The sequence below is a fragment of the Sarcophilus harrisii genome, chromosome 2 (assembly GCF_902635505.1).
Source record: "Sarcophilus harrisii chromosome 2, mSarHar1.11, whole genome shotgun sequence".
Taxonomy (NCBI): domain Eukaryota; kingdom Metazoa; phylum Chordata; class Mammalia; order Dasyuromorphia; family Dasyuridae; genus Sarcophilus; species Sarcophilus harrisii.
In genome coordinates this window covers 657464170-657489169 of record NC_045427.1, presented here as the reverse complement: position 1 = coordinate 657489169, position 25000 = coordinate 657464170, and the positions used below count along the sequence as shown (strand labels likewise).

The following is a 25000-nucleotide window of genomic DNA, read 5'->3' as shown; positions in this document are numbered from 1 at the left end:
GGCGCGGGTGCGAGGATGGGCGGGAGGCCGGGCCTGCCCACAGGCCGACTCCCGACTCCGGCCGGGGGGAGACGGGGGAATTGTCCCAGCCCGCGGGGGCCGCTGAGTGACTCCCCAGAGACTCCCGTCCGGGGCCGGGGGTCCACCATGGGGCTGCCGGGGCCACCAAGGCTTCCCCTGTGAGTTACTGAGGAAGAAGGCTGTGAGGGGCGATGGCGCATAACCAGGGCCCAGAGCCCCGCCAAGGGCTTCCCGCCGCCCTCCTTCCTCTACCCCTAGCCCGATGCTCTCCAGAACAACGCCCTCAGCCAGACCTAAATAGATCCCTCGGCCAAGTCATCCATTTTGTGGTGACATCACTCAGGTCCGATCCGCCCTGTGCCATTGGAGATCCTTTAGGCCTCGGAATTCCGGGCTGGGACGGAGGCCTCTCGGCCCCTTGCCCCAGCTCCTGCCTCAGACCCGCTCCCAGAGGCACCTTTCCCCTCAGTGCCTTGAGCCTGGTCCTTCTTCAGCTACTAAAGGTACCATCTCCATCCCAAAGCTGGGCAGCACTTAGATTGTCTTGAGGACAATCAATAACCCGGGCCGCCCCCAACCCCTGCAGGTAAGAATTAGAGCGCTGGAATTTACTTGTAATAGGGAAAGTGTATATCTTAGGATCTGCTCCTTTGCATGAAAGTCAGCATACAAAAGACCATCAAAGCTGGTAAAAAAGGTCTGTCAACACCATGTAAAAGCAGCGCTGATCAAAGCCGAGAACAAAGCTGCCCCTCTTGGAGAAGGACCAGCTTCGCCACAGTTGACTCCCAGGATGCTGGGAGCCCCCAGTGCCCAGTGCTGCTGCCTCTCCTCCTCCTCCTCCTCCTCCTCCTCCTCCTCCTCCTCGGAGACCCAGCCGGCCGGGCTGCCTCCTTCCCTTCCCAGCAGCCCCATTGTAATAACTCATGCAAATGTGAACACTCTGGAGACAAAGGCAGGTCAACGCGATGACTCGGAGATTCATGTCGACAAACAATATTAGATGTTAAAATGTGTACCTTTGACAAAAGTACTAATATAGTGCTTTTGATTTTTTCCTGATGAAAAGTGAAAAGTGGTAATTATGGACTGACAGAGCAAAATGAAGTTTTGAACCGAAAGGCAAAGTTCGCAGATGAAAAAACCCAACCCAATTAGCGGCTCGCGAGGAATCGAAATTCCGAGCGTTTGCTCCTCCGGCTCCCTCAGCCAGCCCCTGATTGACTCTGCTTGGATCCGGCCGGCCATGCAGATAAATCGACAGGCCCCGCGCACGCCCCGATGCTTAATCATTTGTAATAGTCATATTTACCCTGACGGAGAACTCCCTCTCTCAAGCCACTCCCCGCCCGCGCCCCCCGCTCGCTCGGCTTCTGCGGCCCGGCCTTTGCTTTAGAAAACATGTCCTAGTTTGCTTTAAATACATCCTCGCGCTGACGTACGGCCGCCCTTTGTCTGCCTCTCGGAGAAAGCTCGCGCCTTCCCCCCCTGTGCTTTGCATGAGTTGTCATTGCTAGAGAGACGTGACGTCGGTGGCGCGGCCGGGCGCTAAGGTCTTGCTTTTCTGTCTTGCACAAGCAGCTACTCCGTGCATAAAGGCCATCAGCCCTAGCGAAGGCTGGACCACCGGCGGGGCCACCGTCATCATCATCGGGGACAACTTCTTCGACGGCCTCCAAGTCGTCTTCGGAACCATGCTGGTGTGGAGTGAGGTGAGTGCCCCCTCCCCCCATCCGGGTGTCCCCGCGCCGGGCATCCCCGATCCCCGCCAGCGCCTTTTAAATCTGACTTTGCCCATGTGGCTGGTCCGAGCCGGACCCTGGGAAAGGCCCCGAAGGCCCGGGGGGCCCTCTGGTGGAAGGCCTGCGGAGAAGGGAGGACCCTCAGACAATTGCTCAATTAGTGTGGAAATTACCAGGAGCGAGCTCACCCCGACATATGGAGGCAATTTTCCCATGGATGATGCCCTGTGGCCTTTCCTGTAAACTAAAACCCGGGATCGTTTGCAGATATTTTTCTTAAAAACCACGGGCGCGCCCCGAGCCGCTCCGTGACAGCGAGGAGGGGGAATTATTAAATGATGGTCCAATTTGGGGTCATTTGGGTAATTATATCCAACTGGTAAGTGTCAGTTCTCTCATTGCCATCGGGATTGACCGTCTGTTTCCTGTATGATTTTTGTAGCTGATAACGCCCCACGCCATCCGAGTGCAGACCCCTCCTCGGCACATTCCTGGAGTGGTGGAGGTCACCCTGTCCTACAAATCCAAACAGTTCTGTAAAGGTGCTCCCGGCCGGTTTGTCTACACTGGTGAGTGGCCGCCGCTCTGCGGCTTCTTCTTTGTCCATCCAATAACGGCGTCCTTGCTTGGGAGACCTTTAAAGGTGTTGTAAATAATTCTGGAGTCGGGTGGTTTTCTAAAGGCAACTTGGGATGTCTGTGGGGAAATAAGAAGGAGAGAAAGGTCCAAAGTTTGCTCATTTGGAGGAGCATCCGGAGTTTGGGTGTCGGGTTTGTGGGGATGGGGTCTGGGGGTAACCACGTGGGATTGGGAGGGAAGAGATCTGGCTGTGTGACCTTGGGCAGAAACAGGAGACTGAGTCAGACTTCTTAGCTTTTCTATACCCTGTGGCCCCTTCTCCAAGGCCACCAGCCTCTTCTCAGAATGTTTTCAAATAATCAAAGGAAATGATCAATTTTAATGAAAGGTTAATAAAAGCATGACTGCGGTTTTCTCCCAGCTAAGTTCATGAAGATCTTCCCACCATCCATCCTCAGACCCTTTAGAGATCCACATCCTCTAGGTTAAGATGACTTGACTCTCAGGTTGCTCCTCACTCTGGCATTTCATGTTGAGTTCTAAGGTCATTCTGGGCTCCGATCTCAGTTTTGACCCTTCTCACTGGGACATGTCAGCAGCTCTGACATGCTGGGGCCCGATGTCTTCTGCTCTGACATTTTTTTCCTAATGATCTCCATCATAGCCTGTAAACCCCAAGACCAACCCACCATCAAACTCTAATTCAAATGTTCCATTCCTGACTTTACATGGCTGTTTTAGGGTCTCCGAGATGAGGTCGTTTGAAGGGCCTTCCCATCATTCTGTCTGTCAACGTTCTCTATTCTAAGGCCCCGTCTGGATGTGACGTTCTTTCCCAAGTGTTAGGGTACCTCCACATTCTGGCATTCTAGGATCTGTGTGCTAAGGCGTCCTAAATCTAACGCCCTGTCTTTGGGGTTTTAATTGCTCTGCCAGGGATGACATTCAACTATTCCGGGGACCCTCCTCACTGACATTCTGTGGCCCTTCTCAACCAGACACTCTCTGTTCTACATTTTAAACGGCCTTTCTCTTTTCAACAATCTGTTCTTAGCTCTGAGCCTCTGGTTCTGACATTCAATGTCCCTCAGAGCCACGGCAGTTTGGGTTTTGTAGTCTAAGGACATTGCTAGCTTTGACCTTCCACATTGTTTGGTCTTCCTATCTCTAATAATAAATATATTAGTGAGGTCCTTCCCAGATCTGCCACTTTGTGTTCTAAGGTTCTGGATTCAAAGGTCCTTCTCAGTACCAATCATCTTGAATCTAAAGGGCCTATAGGATATTCTACATTCCTTATTCTAATGCTCCTTCCACTTTGGACACTCCATGTTCTGAGGGCCCTCCCAGCTCTGACAATGTGAACCTAGCCAGGGGTTCTTCATCTTTTCTGTGGGTGTCTGGGGCCCCCTTCTCAGAATCAAAATACATCAGAATCAAAATTGTTGAGACACTAAAAAAAAAAAAACAAATCTGGGATATTGCTCATGGAGCCCCTGAAATAAATCCCTGCACAGACCCTCCTCGTGAGGTCTAGAATCTGGGCTCTGATCTCTTCCAGCTCTAACTTTCTGAATTCCTGGCTTGCTTGACACAGGCTGCTATAAACTTCACACTTTCAGAAGTGTTTGTTTGCGATGCCCGGGTATTTCTGGGTCCTCGGGATTTGGTTGTAAAGTGGATGGAGGCCCTATAATAAGGAAGCCACTTGTTTTTTTCTTGCATGTCTGGTTTTGTTCTTAACTATATTCAGAAATCAATCATACGGAGAAAGGAATGTTCTTGTTCACAAGCCACCCCCAAACTTACACCCTCTGGTTTCCGTTAGTGGTCACTCGGCACTGCTGTCACCCAAGCAGTGGCCCAGTCATCTTGGTTAAGTCCAATTGATGCTCAGCCTTCATTAACAAATGGAGAAAGGAGAGCAGAATATAAAAGGTCTAACCCAAACCAGGAGCCGGAACCTCATTCTGGGCTCAGCTCTGTTAAGGGAGTTCCCACATGGGCCGACTCTGAACATGGGTTCAGATCTGGCTTCAGATACTTACTAGCTGTGTGACCCTGAGTGGGGTCTCAGTTTTCTCTTCTGCAAAGTGAAGGGGTGGGACTTGCTGCTGTTGGGGGCCCATTGAGTTGCCCATTCTGGGATTTTCTTTGGCATTATATATGTATATTATAGCTTTATAAATTATAGATGTATGGCTATAGGCATATATATCATATATAACTATGTACTGGATTCCTGGATTTAGCGAGGTTTTGTGGCCCGTAACTATTGTCTCCTGATTTCTCTATTCCAGTCCTCCATTGTGAGAACTATGCCAAAAGACATTAGTTTCCAACAGGGGATGGTTTAACTAGAATACAGAGAAAGATGAGGTTCTGTCCTGACGGGACGCTGAGCTTTCCTAGAAGCCGGGAGATTGGCCCCTCTCTGGCCCCCGGGGATCGTGCAGCCCATCTGAACTGGATCTTCCTTGGCAAGCCCGGGTCTGAAAGGGACTTTCCTTGCCCACAGTGCCAGTCACCCGATGCTCGGGGAGGCGAGATCTGTGCTTGCAACCTGCAGGGAGGCTGGGAGCAGGCGGGTCCCTGGGACCTGTACCAAGAAGAGAGTTTGAGGTCTCCCCTCTCCCAGCATCACTTCTCTTTGTGGCTTTTTAGATGAGTGTCTCAGGCTAAAGGGATTGGTTTCATTAAAGCTGGAAGAGAGTCCTGTAGTCCCAAATACTTCCTATAAGCACAGGAGAAAAGAGCTTCTGAGCATGCTTATCCTATGGTTAGGATATCCAAGGGACTCCTTCTGCCAGAGCACGTGGCTGAGGGTGGGTGACCTGGAGGCGGAAGAAGACAAGTTCAGGGATCCTGAGGAACTCTTGGCCATAGTGATTCCCTCAGAGCAAGAATGGATTCTGTCACTTTTCCTTTTTTCCTCCCTCCTGAGTCTCCATCAAAAAGGCCAAGAATTCTCCTTGGTGGTGGCGCATGATTCATTTCATGGATTTTCAAAATATTTCATAGTATTTCACATCATAAGAAAGATAATTTTTAAAAATAGAATTTTTTAAATCAAAATTTCATTTGATAAACTAAAATTTCATCCTGTGTGGGGTCCCGGGTTCTTAGAGATCCTCTAGTCTGACCCCGTTATTGGCAGGTGAGGACACAGCCCCAGAGAAAGTTTGACTCTCCCAATGTCTCTCATACGGGTAGTGAGCCCCAAGTTGCACCCAGCTCCAAATCACGATTTAGCCCAAGCTAAGTCTTTGATCTCATTTGAAATTCGTCTCTTTTCTTCTCCGAGCAGCTCTCCAGAGCTAGGAGCATCCCAGCATCTTAGGGTATCTTGGAGAACATCTCTTGCTCACAGATAGAGAAAGAGGCTCAGAGAATTCGAATGACCACAGACAGGCAGTTGCTATGGAAATCTAGGAACTTCCACTTTGCTGTGAGAAGCCGCCTTCTCATTATTTGATTGTTAAACTTCTGAGATGCCTCTGAAGGGAGGAGGAAAAGAAGCCCCTGTTCAGTGTCTTAGCGCCCTGTGTGTGGCAGCGTGAGGGATCTATCTAGAACTGCCATCGTTGAGTGGGAGAGAGGGGTGACTGAGGCAAAGCATCCTAGAACCTGCAAGCCGGAAGGCACCCAGCAGCTTCTGGCTCAGCTTCTTCTCTTCAAAGGCGGGAAAATCCACTCCATCTTAAAGCAAGGCATTCTAATTAGGGAAAATTCTCTGATATAGGACCCCATTTAAGGAAGGTACCATATAGACTGGATTGGATTATATAGGGGAAGCTGGGTGGCACAATGGAGGGAGCTCTGGGCCTGGAATCAGGAGAACTCCTCTTCTTGGGTTCAAATCTAGCCCTGGACACTAGCTGTATGACCCTAGGCAAGTCACTTAATCCTGTCTGCCTCAGTTTCTTCATTTGTAAGATGGACTGGAAAAGGAAATGGCAAATCAGTCTAGTATTTGCCAAGAAAATCCCAAATAGGGTCGTGAAGAGTTGGATGTGACTGATAGGATTAAACACCAATGACTATATGAGTAGATAGGGAGGCACCTCTTATTGCCCAATAATATCTTCTTAGAAACAGAATGTGAATAAACTTCTTTCACATTAAAATGATTTTGGGGAGCTCACCATTTAAATAAACATGTTCACTAGCTCTTTGGCCATCCTGGGATTGCAGAGAAGGAAAATAAGCCCCTGTGCTTATGTTTGACATTATTTGGGCCCATGCCTTTCTCTTGGAGGAAAAGGTCCAACAAGTTGTTTTCTGGCCCAGTCCATGACCCAGTTCCAGCTGGCGGCTTGCAAGTCCGGTCCAAACAGGTTCTGGCACTGGTTTTTAGAAGTAAAAAATATCTTCAGTTTAAGTGAAAATTAGAAAGCGAAAATGCTATAAATCACACGCCTAAAATGGGACCTTAATCTTGGTAGTAAAAAACCAGCTCCCAACCCAAGGAACTTGTGCCTGCCTGAACATAGGCCCCCTTCCATCTGGCTCAAGCTTGTGCTCGTCAGAGGCTCCGGTGGTGGGGGGAGCAAAGCTGAATCTTTGGCTCGCTGCGGGCAGGTGACCAATCCAAATGTCAGATGTTCCAGGCGCATCCCTTCTCTAAACCTTCCCAGGTTTCCCTCTGCTTTATGACTGCCTCCCAATGGCTCAGAAATTCGTTTGTTGATTTTTTTTGTCCGGAAGATTGCCAGATAGTAATGAAGAATGATAAAAATAAATTAATCCTCAGTCAAAGAGCAAACCCCAACCCCAAAACCCAGTCCCAAAGAATGGTCAAGCAGCTAGCAGGTCTCCGTTCCAAGAAGGCTGAACAGGGACAATCCAGCTTGATCCTCTCTCTGGGTCTCCTTGGTTTGCCTGATGTAGGCTAACGGTCTCCAGGCAGCAGCCCAGCCCCTAGAATTTGTAGGATCACAGGAGGACGGCGCTTCAAGGGACCGACCCCAGAGGTCACACTCATGGCCTCGCTCCTACCCCAGCCCTGGCTCCTCTCCCGCTCATCTCTCTGGGAGAACAGCCAGGTGCCTTGTGAGCCCTTCATTGCTGCTTGTGGACTGACTGACAGACAGTAGGGCGTTCACAGCCTCCCTCTCCCTCTTGTGTCTGAATGCCTTCTTTAATGAATTTCAGTCAGGATTTTTCCTTAGCATAGATCTCTTTTGGGATCCCATTGTGATCATCAGCTCATAGGGATGGGGGAGACAATCTGGTCCAACCCCTCTGTTTTGCCCAAGGGCACCCAAGTGGAGTGTTTAGTCCAAGACTCCAGAGATCCTTTGTGTCAGAAGCGGGATTGGAACTCAGGTCCCCTGGCCCCCAGCTCAGTGCGAGTCTTGGGCTTGAGCAATATTTGGCTTTTATTTGCCGGCCGGAGTCATACGGTCCAGACATGAATTTGTGGCCAAGGAGAAAGTACTGTGGGTGGAGGAGGATGCTTCTTTTCCCACCGAATCCTCTCAGCCCAGAATTCCAGGCGCTGGAAAATGCCGATATTCGGTGGACTCTTTCCAGCCCGGCCCGGGGGGGGGGGGGGGGGGGGGGGGGGGGGTAAACGGGCTAATTTATTGCCTTCCCCTCCCCCTTCCCAAGTGGAGCCGTGGAAGGGGAATATCCATTTCAAACACGGCGTGGAAGGGATCCTCTGGGAGGCTGTGCACAAGGAGGGAGGAAAGGGAAGGAGGGGTCGTAACCTGTCTGACCTGGAAACTTCTGTCTGATTTGCATTGCTCTAAAATTGATGGGGACAATGAGATAATCATTGGAAATTACACTCGCCACTGAAAACTGAGCTCCTCTCCCTGCATTGCACAAGATGGAAAGGATGTGGTCTCTGGGGGCCAGGGAGCAGTCCCTAGGGCATCTGGTTCCCATCAGCCTCCCAGGCCCGGACCTCTCACATTTAACCCTCGCAGCACGGGGCGGACCCCAGGCCGCAGGGCTAATGAAAGCCCAGTGGCCGTGGGGACCCCGGCCCAGGTCGGGCTGGGAACGCGGGCCGGGAAGGCTCTGCTTACAGGAATATGAAAAGTTCCAGATTTCCCCCAGAACAGACCCCATCCGTCAAACCGCGTAGAGGCCCGTGGCCGGGCAGCCCCCCGAGCGAGGGGAAGGCCTCTCCCGCCCATTGCGCTTTACCGCGGCTTTCAAACTGTTCCGAAGCTGCAATTACCTGGGGAGGCGGTGCGGCGAGTTGATTAGCATGGTGAATTAAAGGAATGAGTCACAAATGACATGTCCGGCTCTTCCGCACCGGCCCCTGCTATTCCCAGCGAGCCTCACCCCTGTTGTAGGAGGTCAGCAATGAGAGCGAGAGAGCCGTTCTCAAGCAGCTCCCACTCAGGCACAGAATTAGCAGTCATGCTGTATGTAATTGCCAGTTAATAGTGAGTTGCCTTCTAGATGGCAAAATGTGAAAGAAGCTGGTGGGCCCCCAAATTAAATTAATGCGCTATCGGGGGCCCGGAGAAGTGAACGTAGCACAGTTAGCAGGGGCCTTCGAGGCTGACGTCAGGGTGGGGCGAAAGATGCTCTCCTGCTTTTTTAGGCAAATGGCTGCGTTCCCTGAGCATCCTGCCTACAACAGGCAAACGTGATCCATTGGCGCCTCTTTGGATCCATCGCTGCCCCGCTGGAGGGACCCCAAGTTGTTGGATGGGATACCAGAGATTATTTTGTAATTAGACCATCTAAGCACTATAGTGTGATCTGATTAAGATAAATTAGAATTTGGATGCTTCTGATTGGAATCACGTGAGGGCTCGAACTTCTTCGGAAGCCCCACTCACAAGTTTGCCCAGGGGCCTTGGGGCTATTCTGGCCTTGGGATGACCATTGTGGCGAAAGCCTTGCTGGGAACCGGATGTCCGGTGCCAAGGACCAGGGGCTGGCCCCTTACCTTAAGTTTTAAACACCTCAACGTCTGGTTGCCCCCCCCCCCCCAGAAAGAGATCTCTTTTACTCAGTGAAAGAAATGATCACAAATGACTCAGAGCCGACATGTCGTTTGCCACTGTTTGACGAGCTATTGGCAGTCGATAGTGACTATGTCTAGAGAGGCCATGGGAAAGTGTGAAAGCCAGAGGCAGGGAGCCATCCCCACCTCGGCTCCGCACTTCCTAGGGGCGGGCCCCAAAATGGACAAAGACATGCGTTCAAGTGCAGGCTCTCCCAGGGATCACTCGGTCTGTATTCTTTCTGAGGGAGTGTTTATGTGGAGGAGGGGAGTCCAGGGGGAGGGAGCACCTTCTGCCCTTCACATCCTGCCCAGAGTTTCCCAGCTTAGCTGGCATCTGAGCCCCAATGTGGGCAAGTTTTCCCATCTAGCCCACTTCACATCGCCCTGTGCAAGAGCCCCTGATTTCTGGAGCCTCTGCAGGGCCTTTGGTGTGCCATCAAAGCAGCTTCCATCACTGGGCCTGGGCCCTGCTTAGTCAATAGCTCCTCCTCTCCATCACAGCCAACACAAACTAGCTGTCTCCTAGGTCAGTGCTCTTTAAACAAATGACTTGTATCCACAGAGCAAATGATTCTTAATTGCCTACCACAAATCATACTATTTTTACTATGCTAAACCAGGTCTCGTGCAGCCTCCCTTCTGGGGAGATCCTCCCATTATTTCAGTTATCCGTATTCTCTGTCTCAGGGGAGACAAAAAAAGTGAGTGTTTTAGCCTTGGACGGTGAAGTCTGTGCTTTGGGTCTGGGTCCCCACCATTAGCTGGGGAGCCACTGCCATCCTGCAGCAATGTAGTTTGGGACCCCCTTCCCTTGGGCTGGGGGGGATCCAGGTTCACTGGCCTTTCTAGGGAGACAGAAGCCTTGCAGATTCTTTATCGGGTCACTTGGCCCACGCTTGGCCCCTTTGCCCGACCCACAACTTCAGGTCTTTAAGAAGGGCCCGCCGTTTGGGCAAAACACAATGGAGACGTGCCCAGCATCCCAGCTCAGCTGCCCCTCGGGTAGAGTCACCTTGCCTTCCTGGGTCTCGGTTTCCTCATCCGTACGGGGAGTGTTGATTCTTTGATGGCGGGATCATGGTGGAACCCTGCTTTGGCCCCGTGTCTTCTGGCATCGCTGGGATGTCACTTGGGATCCCAGAATGTCCCCCTCGTGCCCGGATGACTCAGGTGTGCTTTCTCACCTCTCCCCAGCCCCCTCCTCACGGTCACAGCCATCACCCTGAGCCACAAAGGAAGGGAAGACCTTTCCCTTCTTGTCCCTTCCTGTCCTTCCACATCCACCCCACTGCCAGGCAGCACCGAGCGTGAAAAGGACCGATTAATTAATCATCCCGATTGACTTGTTGGGGCTGGGGCAGGGCAGGGGCCAGCCGGCCTCCGTTCCAGGGGGCGGCTCCCCGGGCTCGGCTCGGGGGTGGCTCCGGGGGAGCGTCCCCTTTCTTTCCCGTCTCGGAGGAGGCCCTTGGAATGAGACATACCATTTGTGCTGTTGCCCAAGTAGACGATTTGTCCTAATCAGTGACACCCATTTACTAGAATTGCTTAAAATGAACTATACCTCATACCGAAATCGCACATTTAGAGTGTGCCATACATCATCTGAAAATTGAGGGCCAGTAAACTTTTCTGTTCCTCCGGCGGGATCATAGACATGCATCAAAATGTTAAAAAATGATTGGTGAGCGAGAACTGTCACCCATTTATCAAGGAAAAGGGACATTATTTGCTAATTTCCCAACCAAGCTGGTGACAGGGTGCTTCGTCTTTAGACCCATGGTGACCAGCACGGCCTTTTTGTTATTAGTACAAGTCAAGCGCTTTTTGGCTGTTGCTAACAAGACACATTTGTCTATCATCACAGTGGGCTTGCTTTTTTTTCCTGGTGGCCGGGACCAGAGTCCGCTCCCCGCCTCCCGATTGGCCGCCCGCCGCCGGCTCCGGTGACACCGGCAGAACGGCCAGCCTGATAAATCACAAAGTTTTCACGTCAAGGTGAAGCTATCGACTGGGCCGCACCGAACCCGACAAAATGGAGTGGCGGCGAGGCGGCCATTTGTCTTCCCAAAAGGACAAAGGGGTCATCCGGATTTCACTTAATAATTGCTGAAATTTTTAAACTCAGAAACAGGGCCAGCTTTCTATTAAATGGGTGGGAGGAAGAGAGACAGAGATGCAGAGAAAGGCACAAGTGGGGAGGAAAAGGAAGAGCAGGAGACGAGAGGGCAGGAAGAAGCAGCATTCCTGGGATCTGCGCCACCCCCCCCCCCCTTGTTTTTAATGGCCCAAGCTCGGTGATTAAAAGATTAGAAACTTGTTATCTTTGGAGCCTCAAAGGAGAGGCTTTTTCTGCTCAATTTCTGGTTATTTCATGTTCTCCCTGATTTCACACCGTGCTTTCCTCATGTGCTCTTTCCACTGGGTTGGGAATCCCAACATTGCCTTCAAAAGCTGTCCCTATTCTTTTTTTTCCACTATGCTTGTGAATTTGGGCTTCACTTCATATTTTGTAAAATGAAAGGATGGAATTAGAATGAGATCTCTTCACTTTTCTTGGATATTCTAGAGCCCTTTGGCATTCTGATGAAGCCTCTGGATCCCTGCTCAGAAAAAAAAAATAATTAAAAAATAAAATAGAATTCATAGAGCCCATTATGAACTACAAAAGCACTGTATGTTATTGAAATAAAGATAGCAGGTTTTTTCTCCATCCAAGTTCTTGGATTTCAGGTTAAGAACCCCTAGATGACCTAATTTCTAAATGCCTTCATCTTCTAACTCCATGTCTCTGTGTGATATGGACCTGGAAGGCTATTAGGAAAGGAGAATAAAACAAAAGAAAGGGTGTGGGTTCAAATTCTGGCTTGGGTCTTTGGGGCAGGCATAACTAACTTCCAGAGCCTCAGCCTCCTTATCTCAATAATCCCAGTCCTAAATCTCTGATCAGAAGATCCAGGGAATGTTCTCAGAGAAATTGCTAAGTTTTCCTACTTTGGGCAAGGATCCAACAGAGAAAATCCAAAGAGAGAAGCAGAGCCATTAATGAGAAAGCTTCAGCTAATATATGTGGTCGTCTTTTGCTTCTTCAGAAGTGGCCAGGGAGCCAGACTCACGGTCCTGGGAAACTAGCAGCTCCCAAGGTCAGAATTGATGGTCTTTAATAGTCTTACTGATAGCCATAATGGTAGGCAACAGCCTCCCCAACTTATTGTCCCAGGATTTGTAAGACAGTGCAAGTTGCCTCAGGTGGAGAAGACACTGGGAGCCGGCTCCCTACTCCCTGGTGCTGACCTTGGTTGGTGTGATGGCAGTGATTTAGGTTGAGATAGCTTTGTGTTTTCATTTTAAGTCATCATTTGATGTGTGTGTGTGTGGTGGAGAGGGGGGGGGATTTAGCTTGTCTACAGAAACATGCTCCAGGCTGCAAATTGGTACCTAAAATTTGTAGCCCAAGGGGAAAAAAACACGTTTAAGAAAAAATCCAAACAAAATAAATTGTATTATTTAAGTCTTGGAGGATGCAGAAAAGCAATAGCTCAGAATTCGGTTTCTGTGAAATATTTGGTTTTTTCTGAAATATCTTTTTAAAAACTGAAGGCTATTAGTCTGTGATGCGGGCTGTTTTCTGCATTTAAATATAAAGGTTTTAAAATGCTGTTAATGAGCACATGGAAGAACTTCATTTCACCAGGGGCTTCAGGATGGGGAGTTATTGCACATTCATTGTATAGTAGAGCGCTCATCAGAGAATGTGGTAAATTTTAAATGCAGCAACTCCCATTGAGACAATCGACCACTGCAAATCCCGGGAATCTTTGAGAGGATTTTGTAAATAATTTTCCAATGGCGTTCTCTTAAGGAATGATGCCCAAATGGACGTTTTTCCTCTCCTTCCTAAAGTCTTCATTGTCTCCTCAGTCCTGTTCCATTGCTGTCCTCCTTCAAGTCTCCATGCGTGCAGAAGCCCTTCCTTTTCTGTGACGCCTCTTCCTGCCCTCCACTAGAAACAGGTGATGAGAACCTCAGGGTCCCTAGATGCCCACTAGATGGGTTTGTGGTACCCCCGCCACAGATCGCCAGCTCACTCCCAGTCTTGTGCTCAGCTCATTTTCGAGAGAGGAATGCCACGGATGAGGGTTCGAGCCTGGGTGGCCGCTTGTTGGATGGTTCCTAGGAGGGCAGCATGGGGCGAATCATGTGGCTGCTCACGCCCTTGGAACTCACTTCCAACCTAGGGATTCTGGCCATTCCAACTCAGCTCAGGCAGATGATTTTTCCTCCTCTGCCCCTCAGTCTCTTCATCTATAAGAAGGAAGTCTTTGGATTGGACACTCTTGGGAGAGCCCTTTGTGCTCAAACTCTTGAGAGCCATTGAACCAAGGATTGAACCAAAATTTTTAATTTTAAGGTAGGAATAATTTGCCATCAGCCTGAGTGGGTCATTTTCAAAGACACTGCTCTTGGTCTCATGTCCAAAGCGGTCGACCCTCGCCCTGGCAGTTCTGGACTCTCGCCAAATGGGCTTTGCTCTCAGGGGCACAATCCCAGGAACACACAGACTAGGCCAGGTAACCCAACTGCCATTGGGTGCTTTCATGAGTCATGCTGAGGTATCCGTATTTGCAGACATCCTCAAAGGTCGGGCCTAAGGTCTTCTCACAGAATTTCTTCCTTTCCTTTTCCAGCTTGAAAAATTAAATGATGACATTATTGACATTTGTTGTGTTAGCTTTTATATAGAGCTTTACTTGGATTCTCCCAACACCTTCCTGAAGTCCCTGTTGTTGTTATCCCCACTCTCTAGATGAGGAAGCGGAGGCTCAGATAAACTGAACGAATGGCTGAGTGTCACGTAGCTAGGACACTCACCTAGCTGGTACAGTGAGTAGAACCCTGGGCAGGGAGGCCAGAATACCTGAATTCAAATCTAGCCTCAGACACTTACTTGGGTAAATTCCTTGTTGGCTGTTTACCTCAGTTTCTTCAACTGTGAAATGGGGATAATAACAGTATCTATCTTGTGAGAATCCAGGAGATCACATTTCTAAAGTGCTCAGCACAGTACTTTGGCACATAGTAGGTGCTAGATCTTCCTGACTTAGCTCAGTGTTTTATCCAAGAGATCACTTCCCTGCCAGGATGTTATTATCCCTTCTGTTTTGGTCTTTTTTACCTTCTTCTACACAATTTCCTTCCAATTCTCCTAGTCTTGCTCTAATTGAATGAGAAAACCACTCACTTAATCTACAAGCTTTTATTAAGCACCTACTGTGTGCCAGGCCTTATGATACAAGGACAAACACAAAAATCCTTCCCCTCAAGGAGAGAAGGCTGGTCTGCAGCACACACACATAAGGGCTTGGCTACTCGTCTTAAAGGCTCTGGAAAGTTTTCAGCCAGACATTAGTTGATAGTAATTTGAGGCTATGTCTACACTTGACCCCATACTCTAAAAGGCTTCGCTGTTTGTCACTTTTAGAATCATCTTTGCCAATAAATTAGACCAGAACACTAGTAGGGGAGACAGGGCAGCCTTTCCTAGCATCTGCAACATTATTTATATTTAATTGAGAATTTTGAACTGAAAACTAACCAAGTAGGTTGTGAAAGAGAAGTTGGGTGGATGATCCACTAGGGGAAACTGTGTCAGACTCAGAAAATTTGAAGCCCGTCTCAGTGGATATCAGGCCAGCTTTGGAGGCAGGAAAACTCTGGGTTCAAGTTCTGCTTCTAAAACATACCTACTAGGTGACTCTGAGAACACAGTGGAGCTTAATACTTTCTTGTTGAGTCATCGATTCACATTATTCTTTTATTGACTCCACATTTGTTGAGTGTAAGAATTGGGGATGTGTTTCCATGGAGGCAATGTGCCCACCCAGAAGTCATAGGATCATTGATTTAAAGATATTAAAGATAATGACATCTAGCTTCTCATTTGGGGGGGGGGACTGAGACCCAGATTTTTTTTGCAGAAATTTTAATTTCCTGAGCATCTGAATTTCTTATAGATGAAATGCACTTGCTAGAGACAGTTATGAGCCCAAAATCTTGCGTGGAAGAGGTGGGTGCGGCCCCCCCGCCTCTGGCTCTAGAGCTACAAATGAAGATGGGAAACCAGTAGCTGGTTGGGACTTTATAGAATTTGTTCCTAAATTTTCTTCAGTGCAGAATCTTTTTTTTCCTGTTTGAAGTGTGCAAATCAATTTCCCAAGATCGCACTCCATCAAATCTAGTCTTTCTTGGCTGATTTTAACATGATTCTCCCAGAGGACCAAAAAGGAGATTAACTTGGGAGAGAAACTTTGGGTTTTATCCCTGCAGAAGGAAAATGGTAAACAATAGAGACAGTTTGAAGCAAGTAGGCAAGGATAAATTGGTTTCTTCTCACTTTGTCCATGGCAAGTTCTTCTAACCTCTTGCCTAAGAGTGGACTTGTTTAAAAAGAGCATCCATGCGAAGATGTTACGGGCACCTGCTGCTGTTTCCTTGGGAGGACGACATGGGCCACCTTGAGAGAACGGGCCGGTGGTGAGACACCGGGACCCTTTCTTGGAGATCCTCCAGACCCAAAGGCTTCCTGTCCCTGGAGCGAGAGGCTCTATCTGGGCTACCATTTTTCTTAGTTTTCCATCACTGCAGGGCTGGGCTGGGTAGATTGTAGTCTCCATGAGCCCATAAAAGCCAGAAACCAATGTATTCTTTGAGGGATGTAAACAGAATTGTTTGAATGCCATCCAATCGTTGTCAGTGAGGGTATTATTTTTGTAACAAGGAAGATGAGCTGTCCCCTTTTCTGTGTTCGGTGTCACATCACAATACCATTATTTCCTGCCAGGCACTCCTGAATGGGAAGACAATCCCCATGCACTAGGCCCAGTTAGGCGGGCTGGAGGAATGTCTGGGAACAATATCTCAGATGTGAATGAGGTGTTTCTTGATTTCCAATTAGAAGTCAACAGTGGATGTTTTCCCATCCTCGGTCAGAGGACTTTAAGAAAAGAGACTCCCCGCGATCTGCTTGGGTGAGGGTAGTCAGTGGCCTGCGCGTGAACCCACCGGCGTCGGATTGGAGGGAAGCATTAAGCGATCCGACGTGCTTTTTAAATGGCCTACCCATGAGCCCATGGCCAAAATGGAGCCCTGAGAGAGGCACGGTGGTCGGAGAGACAGCTGTCCGAGGGGGCAGAAGCCCAGGGAGCGTGTGTGGGGGTGGGGGGGCGGACTTCCGGTGGTCCCGGGTCAGGCTGGGGAGAGCGGTGGCCCGCCCTCCCACCGGCTCAAGCCCCTCCTGATGAATGAGGCGACTCAGTCTTTGTGTTTCCTAGGCACTCCACGGTGCTTGGCTCAGCCTGCCGAGTTCTGTGATTGAAATTCATTGCCAAATTTATTGAGAAATTAATGAGAAAAGCTGCAAAGTATTGACTGGGAGAGGAAAACACAACTCATCTTGAATGAGGAGGAAAATGCAGCAATAATTTAGCCGCTATTGATTTTGCCCTGTCCATGTATTGATCTTCATTTTACAATATTAATTTGCACCTGCAATCGGCTGCAAAGGGAACCAGTCTCATCTCACTGCTGCGTTAATGTGCAAACCATTAGGTGGTCTTAAGGAGTAGCATGTTACAAGGCCTATCGGCAAGGCGGGCTTTTTCCCTTCTATTTTGGTGTGTTGCGGAATGGACTAAAAATTAATTTTTTGTCTGACAAAATATTAAAGCGAAAACCCATCTAGAAGCCATCCCTCCTCTGGCTCGGCGGCTGCTTTTCATCTGGGCCGGGAACAATCAGCTACCTGAAATTCCACCCGCTTCTCATCATCATGCCCATATCAGTTCAAAGTTCATGAAATTTCTATGAGCATTGATCTCTCCCCATTGATTTTTTTTTGCAGCAGATCTTTGAAATTTTAATTTCCCGAGCATCTGAATTTCTTATAGATGAAATGCACTTGCTAGAGACAGTTGATGATAAAGTGGGGAACTTAGCATCATTTTGAAGCCTAAAAAAGGGAGGGAAGGCGGGCGTCCTCCGACTCGGGCTCTGGCCGGGCCTTCTGGCCGTGGGGGGGGGGGCCACGTCCGGTCGGCCATGACGGCCCCCTCCGTGTCCGGCCGCTCTTCAGCGGGCGAGCCGGGAAGGCGAAGCCCACGGAGCGGGAGCCATGGCGGCGGCCGCCGAGGGCGGGAGAGACGGGGCACACTCGTTGGCTCACAGCAGTCTTTATCACCTGGTCAAGTTCACCTACTTACTTATCAGTGGGACATTTAATAACCTCAAGGTGATCTAATTGGTATTGGCATTTTCCCCCCTCGGATTCAGCTGGTTAATGTGTAAACTACTTGTCAGCAAATAGCAGTTTGTCACTGAAATCAGGAACACCCTCTAGAGGAATGTCTCTGTATTGAGCAATCAGATTATGCTTTATTTAATTTTTACACATTACAACCTGAGCTCGCTCCTTCAGGCCTGGCTCGGGCCGGGCCGCCCCAGGTGGGGGCGCCCGCGGCCGGGGAGGGGAGCGGGAGGTGGGCCCCGCCGCCCCCCCCTCCCCGGCCCGTGCGGAGGCCTCTCCTGCAGATGTTCTGATGATGTAGTTAGGCAGCTAATGTGAAAAAGGGCCTCATTAGGAGGGTCTGGTCGAGCCGGAGCCCGCTGCCTCATGCCAAACGCAGGACGAGGAAGTCACAGGAAGATGATCATTATTGAAATGAAACGGGAACTCGCTTAATAGCTGGAGCCAGCAGCTGGAAGGGAGCAAATGAATGGCTTCCTGTTTTTATTATTGCAGGCAGGTTTGGGGAGGCAGGAGGGAAGCTTCTGCCAAACCTGGGCTCCCCGGGCTTCTGGGCGCCCCGGCCTCCCGCCCGCCCGTGCACAATGGGCCGCCTGTCCGCGGCCGCCCAGAAGCTCGTTTCCGGCAGGAGGCGCTTCCCTGCACATGCTAATGGCACGATTTCCCCCAGCAAGACTGTCCACTGAAGCACAATTACTGGATAAGTACTTAAGGGCAGCTCAGACGGATGGTCCGGCCAGCCTGGCCCACTGAGAGGCGCCCGCCCTGGCTCGGAAATGGGCTCCGGGGCCATCCCGGCCAAGCCTCCACACCTGTGGGGCGGGCTTGACCTCTCCCCTCCTCTCCCTCTGCATCCCACCCTCCTTCTGCCTGAAAGATGAGCTGCTCAGGATCACAAGGTCAGGGAGAAGGAGGAGGGAGAGAAGGAGGAAGAGAAGGAGGAGGAAGGGGAGAAAGAGGAGGAGAGGAAAATGAAGAGGAGGAAAAAGACAGGAGAGGGGACAAAGGGAGAAGGGGAAGGAGAGGGAGGAGGAGGAAGAAGAGGGAGAAATGAGGAGGAAAAAGAGGAGGAGGGGAAAATCAGGAGGAGAAAGAAGTGGAGAAAATAAGGAAAAAGAAGAGGGAAAAGGGGGCAAGGGGAGATGAGGGAGGAGGAAGAGGAAGAACAGGAGGAGGTGAAGAAGAGAAGGAGGAAGAAAAGAACGAGTGAAGAAGAGAGGAGAGGGAACAACAGGAGAAGGGGAGGTGAGAGAGGAGAAGGAAAAGGAGGAGGAAAAAGAGGAGGAGAAAGAAGAGGCGGGGGAAATGAGGAAGAAAAGGAGAAGGGGAAATCTGGAAGAGAAAAAAGAGGAAATAAAGAGGAGAAAGAAGACAGGAGAGGGAACAAGGAGAGAAGAGAAAGATGAAGGAGAAGGAGGGGGAAGAAGAGAAGAAGGAAAAAAGAAAGAGTGAAAAAAGAGAGAAGAGGGGACAAGAGAAGGGAAAAGTGAGGAAGAAGGAGGAGGAAGAACAGGAGAAGGAGAAAATGAGGAGGGGGGGAAAAGAGAAGGAGTGAAAAAGAGAAAAGAGGGGACAAGGGGAGAAGGGAAAAGTAAGGGAGAAGGAGGAGGAAGAACAGGAGGGGAAAATGAGGAGGAGGAAGAAAAGGAGAAGGGGGAAATGAAGAGGAGGAAGAAGACAAGAAAAGGGACAAGAAGAGAAGGGGAAGGTGAGGGAGGAGGAGGAGGATGAAGAAGAGGAAGAAGAAAAGAAAGAGAAGGAAGAAGGGAAGATGGAAAACAAGGGGAATATAGAGAAGGAAGAAGATGAAGAGGAGAAGGAAAAGTAGAATGCCCTGAACAGGAAAAGTCCCTCAATCCTTCCCCAATGAGGACAAGCCCAAATTCTGTCTGGTTCTGACATCAGGATCTCTCCAGAAGATGCATCAGATCCCAGTGTGGCATTCAGCCTTCCCTACCAACAAATCAGTCAGGAAGCATTTATCAGGCACCTATTTTGTGCTGGGCCCGGCAGTACAAAGACGCCTTCAAGGAGCTTATATTCCAGCCTAGGAAAACAACTTAGCGGGAACAAAGTTTGGTGCCCTCCCCACTTTGGGGGCAGTTTTCTGCCTGCTAGAAAATCACCCCACCGAAGGCCATGGGCCCATTTCCCAGATTTCAGCCTCCCTCCCCCAGCCCCCCACAAGCACTTTTCCTTAATTTAATTAAGTTTGTGCTTCAGAGGGAACTCCAGGCGGGTCTAATAAAATGATCGTGTCCGTTTTTTGGCCGTTAGTTATTATTACGGACCTTAAGGCAGTCCCGGCTGACAAAGGAGGTTAGGTCATCAGAAGGCAAACCCAAACCGGGCATGTCACAAGAAAGAAATCCTGCCCAGTGCTGCCCATGGGTGCGTCTCTGGCGGTGGTGGGCAGAGAGCAGGCTTTCTGGTCACAGCTGACGCCCCTTTCTGGTGCCACATTAGCTTTAGCCATCCCAACTTGAACTGACATCCCAGACCGTTAAATTTTTATCAATTGTGGTATGATTAATCCCCCAGTCCACTGGAATGACTTAAATATTTAGGATGTTTCTTCTGTTATGACTTTAATGCTTGTAAAGTAACAAGATTAACTCCAGCGCACTCAGAGATATTTAAATATGTATCCTCCTTGAGCTGGAGGCGCTTTCTGCGCGGCAGAAGTATGGAGGATCTTGGGTCATGTCAGCCCCTATTTGGAGGATCCACTCTGGCGAAGGGCCTGCATGTGATAACCGGCTATCTGGTCCTTTCAGAGGTTGTCTGATTGCCTGGCTCATTTGGCATGGAAGGCGATTCCCTGCTAACCAAGCTTCTTATTCATTCAGGTTTTATTGCTGTGTAATTTTCTTATTCTGAAATAAAGGCTCTCCAACAAAAATTACTATGCATTAGGCCGCGGTCGCCGACTCAAATGGATATTAATACAGTTTATCTCTAAAAGGACGAATAATGTATTTGAAACAGATAAAAGGCCCTCCACTAAATGAGGAATGTTAATATCTTATGGCATGGTTAATAAAGAGATATTTCACAAGGGAGACTTGTTTTATGACTTCTGATACAACAGCCCTGTAATCTGACATATCTGCAATGATATAATTTTGCTCCTACATTCATCTCTTTTACACTCGGCGGCCTCATCCGAGCTCAATTTGAATTCAGGACAAATGAGTGGCACTAATTACTTGGAGGGGATTTATTAGGAAGCGCAGACTTTCCCCGACAAGAGGCCGAGGGAGCCCAAAAGGAGCCCGAAGGGCGTCCTTCGCCCCCAAAGGGGGCCCTGCCCTTGGCTGTTATTGTCTTTAAGGCAGAGTTTCAATTAATTCCGGCCAGATCCGTGTGCTTTTAAGATGACACGGGCTGCTAAATCACAGCTCGCCGTAGATGGCGGATGGCCGCCCACCCATTAATTCGGGGTGCCTGGGATGCCGGCAGATGGACACGCCTGGAGGAAGAGGGCCACGGATAGGAAGATAAACCCAATTTGATTTGGCTTCTCCTTTCTGTCTTTCTTCTTGTCTTCCTCCTCCTCTCGGTCCTCTTCCGCCGCCTCCTTCTCTCCGTCCTCCTCCTCCTCTGCCTTCTTCCTCCTCATCTTCTTTTTCATATTTCTTTTCTGGCCCTGACTTTCGCTTACCCAAGGCTCCTTCTCTAATTATCCACGAGGTCAGTAAGCAAAATTGGGAAGAAGCTGGGAGATCAATACAAATTATCCTTGAGCAAACCATGGCTGACAGTTTGAATTGCAGCATATGTTTACCCAAAATCAGGCAATTTATCTTAATATCAGCAAAGTAATGCAGCGCAGGTGAAAGGTCAGGCAATCTCTCCACCTCATAATTACCCAGTTCTAAAACAGGAAAGTGGTATTGATTGGCCTGGCTCGGGGCTCGCCGCCCGGTGACTGGGACGTGCCCGTTTCTCGCCCCAGCTCGGCTGGACTCTCAGCTTGTAAAGTCGACACACGGAGGATTTATTACATGTGTGCGGGGCAGGGCCTGCGCTTTCTCCTCCGGCCCAGACCCTGCCCGGGAAGTCGCTCCGGCTCCTCCTCCGGTCCGGCCGTGGGGCCACGGACCCGGTGGGGCCGGGCCTGATGGGGAGGCGGGTGGGCGGGCTGGGGGGCCCCAAGTCAAGGCAGATTTGGTCCGTTATTAGTCAAGCTGCTCTGCATATCACCAGCTGCTCTTTGAGGCACGGAGGCAAATGGAATAACCCGGCCCCCAATTATCCCAAACCTCTAAGTCTTTGGGATATATGTGACTTCTGTTGTAATTTAAAGAGAGAGGCCATTTTTCCTAATTCCTCTATGCAAATCTGGCAGCCGGCCTGCTGATATTGGGAGCCTCAGTGGGACCGGGGCCCAGGCCAGAGGCCCCTCCGTCTCTGGCATCTTCGGGGGCGGCGGGAAGCGTCCCCCCACACCGGTTCTACCCGGACCCTTACCCGGAATCCAATTCCTGGCACCGGCACCCGGGTCTCCTTAGCGTCTGGGTGTGACCGAGGTGAGCCTGACGAGATCCGGGGCTGACCCAGGGAGAACATCACCAAAGAGCGTCTTTCTGGGAACCAGAGGCTCTGGTTATTACAAGTCATAAAGCCTCCGAAAGCTTGCATTAGGGTTCCAATCACCTGTCAGCCGGATTTGCATGAAATCAATAGCGGTTGGCCATCTATCTTTTCTGATCACCTCTCATCAGACCAGATTCATTAAGTCAAGCGGTCCCGGTGATTAGCTGGGGAAGAGGAGAAATCTTGACAAGTTACAAATGCACAGTACGCCACCTTCTCTGTTCCCTAATCAAGAAATGTAATACTTTATTTAATCCCTTCGAAGTAAGTCATTTGGCGCGGCCCTGGCAGAGGCTCATCTGTCCCCTGCGCGCCGGGCTCCGGCTTGACACCCTTGTATGGGCCCAGGCAAAGACATGACAAATTGTCCCCCAAGTCAATGCTGACAGCTTCTCATGATTAATGGTCTGATTATGAAGTGGTTTTACACATATAGAATTTACATCACACAGCGTTAGGAATTTTGCCATGTCACCCACGCCGAGGCGTCCCGAAGAGCTCCACTGTTTGCAGAGAAAAAAGAGAGAGGGCCAAATCCCAGCAAAAGCCGTGTCATGTAAAATCAATACGGCGGATCAATGCTTTATTAACAAGAAAATGTCTTACTTCACATTCCTGTGTGGACCTTTGTCTCCAAGATGCATGATGGAATGTCAAATCGCATCGGAGGCTTCGCCTCTCCGGCGTGGCGCCGGGCGCGGTTCTGGAGGCTCGCGGGCACGCGTGCGCGGCGGGCGCCGGGCGGGCCTTCGCGGGAATCGGCAGCGCCCTCCGGGGAGCGGCGGCCCACCGCCCGGGGTCCCGGGGGCCGGGCCCCCCCCCTCGGCCCCTGCAAACTCGCTGACTTGGGCGGTGTTAATCATCAGATTACCTGCTGACTAATGAGCGATGGCCTAAATTGCAGGCTGAGTAATGAATAGATGGGGGCAGCTCTTATTAGGCTCAGAAAAGCCATTGATTTATGTCGCGCCGGGCACCGTGGAGTTACTCTGCGAAAACCGCTATCTACATCAAGAACTAATATACTCTAATATAAGTATTTTCATCTTCGCTCGAGTCCTTGGGCCTCGAGGCTCAGTTTTTGTTGGAGTCGGGCAGAGCTATAATAAAGCTCTATGACTCCTTATCAAGCTTGTTAAACACAGTGTGTGCAGGCTAACTGAGTCACCTCATGATTCATGCACTGTACACAGCGCCGTGTGCCGCTGATTTATGACCAAGCACAGTTCATAGTCAAAATTACAATTTGAGGGATAAAAAGATTAATTACTATTTGTGGCCTGCAATTTCATGAGGCTAGTAGATTGCAGCTGTGGAATGATAGCGCCCTACATCAGTTTGTAGTCAGCCATTCACAGATTATTAAAGCTTTGGAAGATTAAGCACTCCTCCTGCCTGCTTGGTGTGCAGGCAATATGTGAGACAAGAAAGGACCACAGGGATAAATCTGAAGCTAGCAATAGCTGGACATATGTCATAATTGCCAGTTTCCCATAAATCCCCGGCCGGTGGAGAACGCGGCCCGCGCGGCATCACATCCCGACTCCGGCGATCCCTCTGTATGGCCCCCGACCGAGGAGGGGGTGGCCGCGGCGGTCACTGCCTTCCCAGTCCGGCCGCTGACCCTCCGACCTTCTCCCTGCCCGGTGCCGGGAAAGGAGCAATTGCTGCTTTTGTGTGCAAGAGCAGAGAGACAGAGCAGAGAGAGAAAGAGAGACAGACAGAGCAGAAGAGACAGAGAGACACACAGAGACGGAGAGACAGAGACAGTGAGAGACACAAGGAGACAGAGACAGAGAGAGACACGGAGACAGAGAGACCGAGACAGAGAGAGACACAAGGAGACAGACAGAGACAGAGAGAGAAAGAGAGAGACAGACAGAGACAGAGAGAGAAAGAGAGAGACAGACAGAAGGAGACAGACAGACAGACAGAGACAGAGAGGGAGACAGAAAGACAGACACATAGAAACAGAGGGAGACAGACAGACAGAGAAAGAGACAGATATAGAGGGAGACAGACAGAAGGATAGACAGAGACAGAGAGGGAGACAAAGAAACAGAGATATAGAGGGAGACAGACAGAAAGACAGAGACAGAGATACACACAGGGACAGACAGAGACAGAGAGAGGGAGACCGACAGAGAGAAGGGGAGAGAATGACTCCAATCCTAGGACATCAGTCAGAAAGTGTGGGGCATGGGCTCTGTTTGTGATATAACAGGTAACAGATGACATCAGCATAATTAACTTGACCCCCTTTCTATTTTCTGTTCCAGCCCTTAACGAACCAACCATAGACTACGGCTTTCAGAGGTTGCAGAAAGTGATTCCGCGGCATCCAGGGGATCCTGAAAGGTTACCGAAGGTTAGTCCCACAGAAGGAGAGCGGCTCATGCCGCCTTCCTGTTCTTCTTTGGAAGTGTTTGCTTGTGTTTGTTTGTCTGTTTGTTTGCCTCCCCGTGGGCCTCTTGGGGCTGCCACCGGGCATTTAAATAACCAGGCCCCGCCATGAGGGGCCGAGACCGGACGCTCACTTTTCGGAAAACGGCGGGTCTGGGGCCCCCTCCGCCAGGCCCTGGGCCCGGAGGGGGGCTCCTCACAGGTACCCTAGGCAGTAAGGAGGCAAGGGCCAGTGCCACGGTCCCCGTTTCATCTCTCTGGAGAAGAAGAACAGCTTTTCTGATCCAAATATTTTGGATTCTGCAAGGGGGACATAAACTTCCTGCGTAATGAAATAGTTCAATTAAGCATTTTCCACTCCAGTAGCCTGTAGTGATT

The 25000-nt window shown here is 50.0% G+C and overlaps 1 protein-coding gene across 6 annotated transcripts in view; it reads left to right on the top strand.

The window, feature by feature from the left end:
* The window catches only part of EBF3 (EBF transcription factor 3), a 143310-nt gene that overhangs the window by 103078 nt on the left and 15232 nt on the right, over positions 1-25000 (top strand). For all 6 annotated transcript variants that reach the window (XM_031957038.1, XM_031957036.1, XM_031957034.1 and 3 more), the window contains exons 9-11: positions 1603-1733; positions 2206-2332; positions 24499-24587. In XM_031957038.1, coding sequence (XP_031812898.1) covers positions 1603-1733; positions 2206-2332; positions 24499-24587 — 347 coding nt within the window. The remainder of the gene's footprint in view (positions 1-1602; positions 1734-2205; positions 2333-24498; positions 24588-25000) is intronic.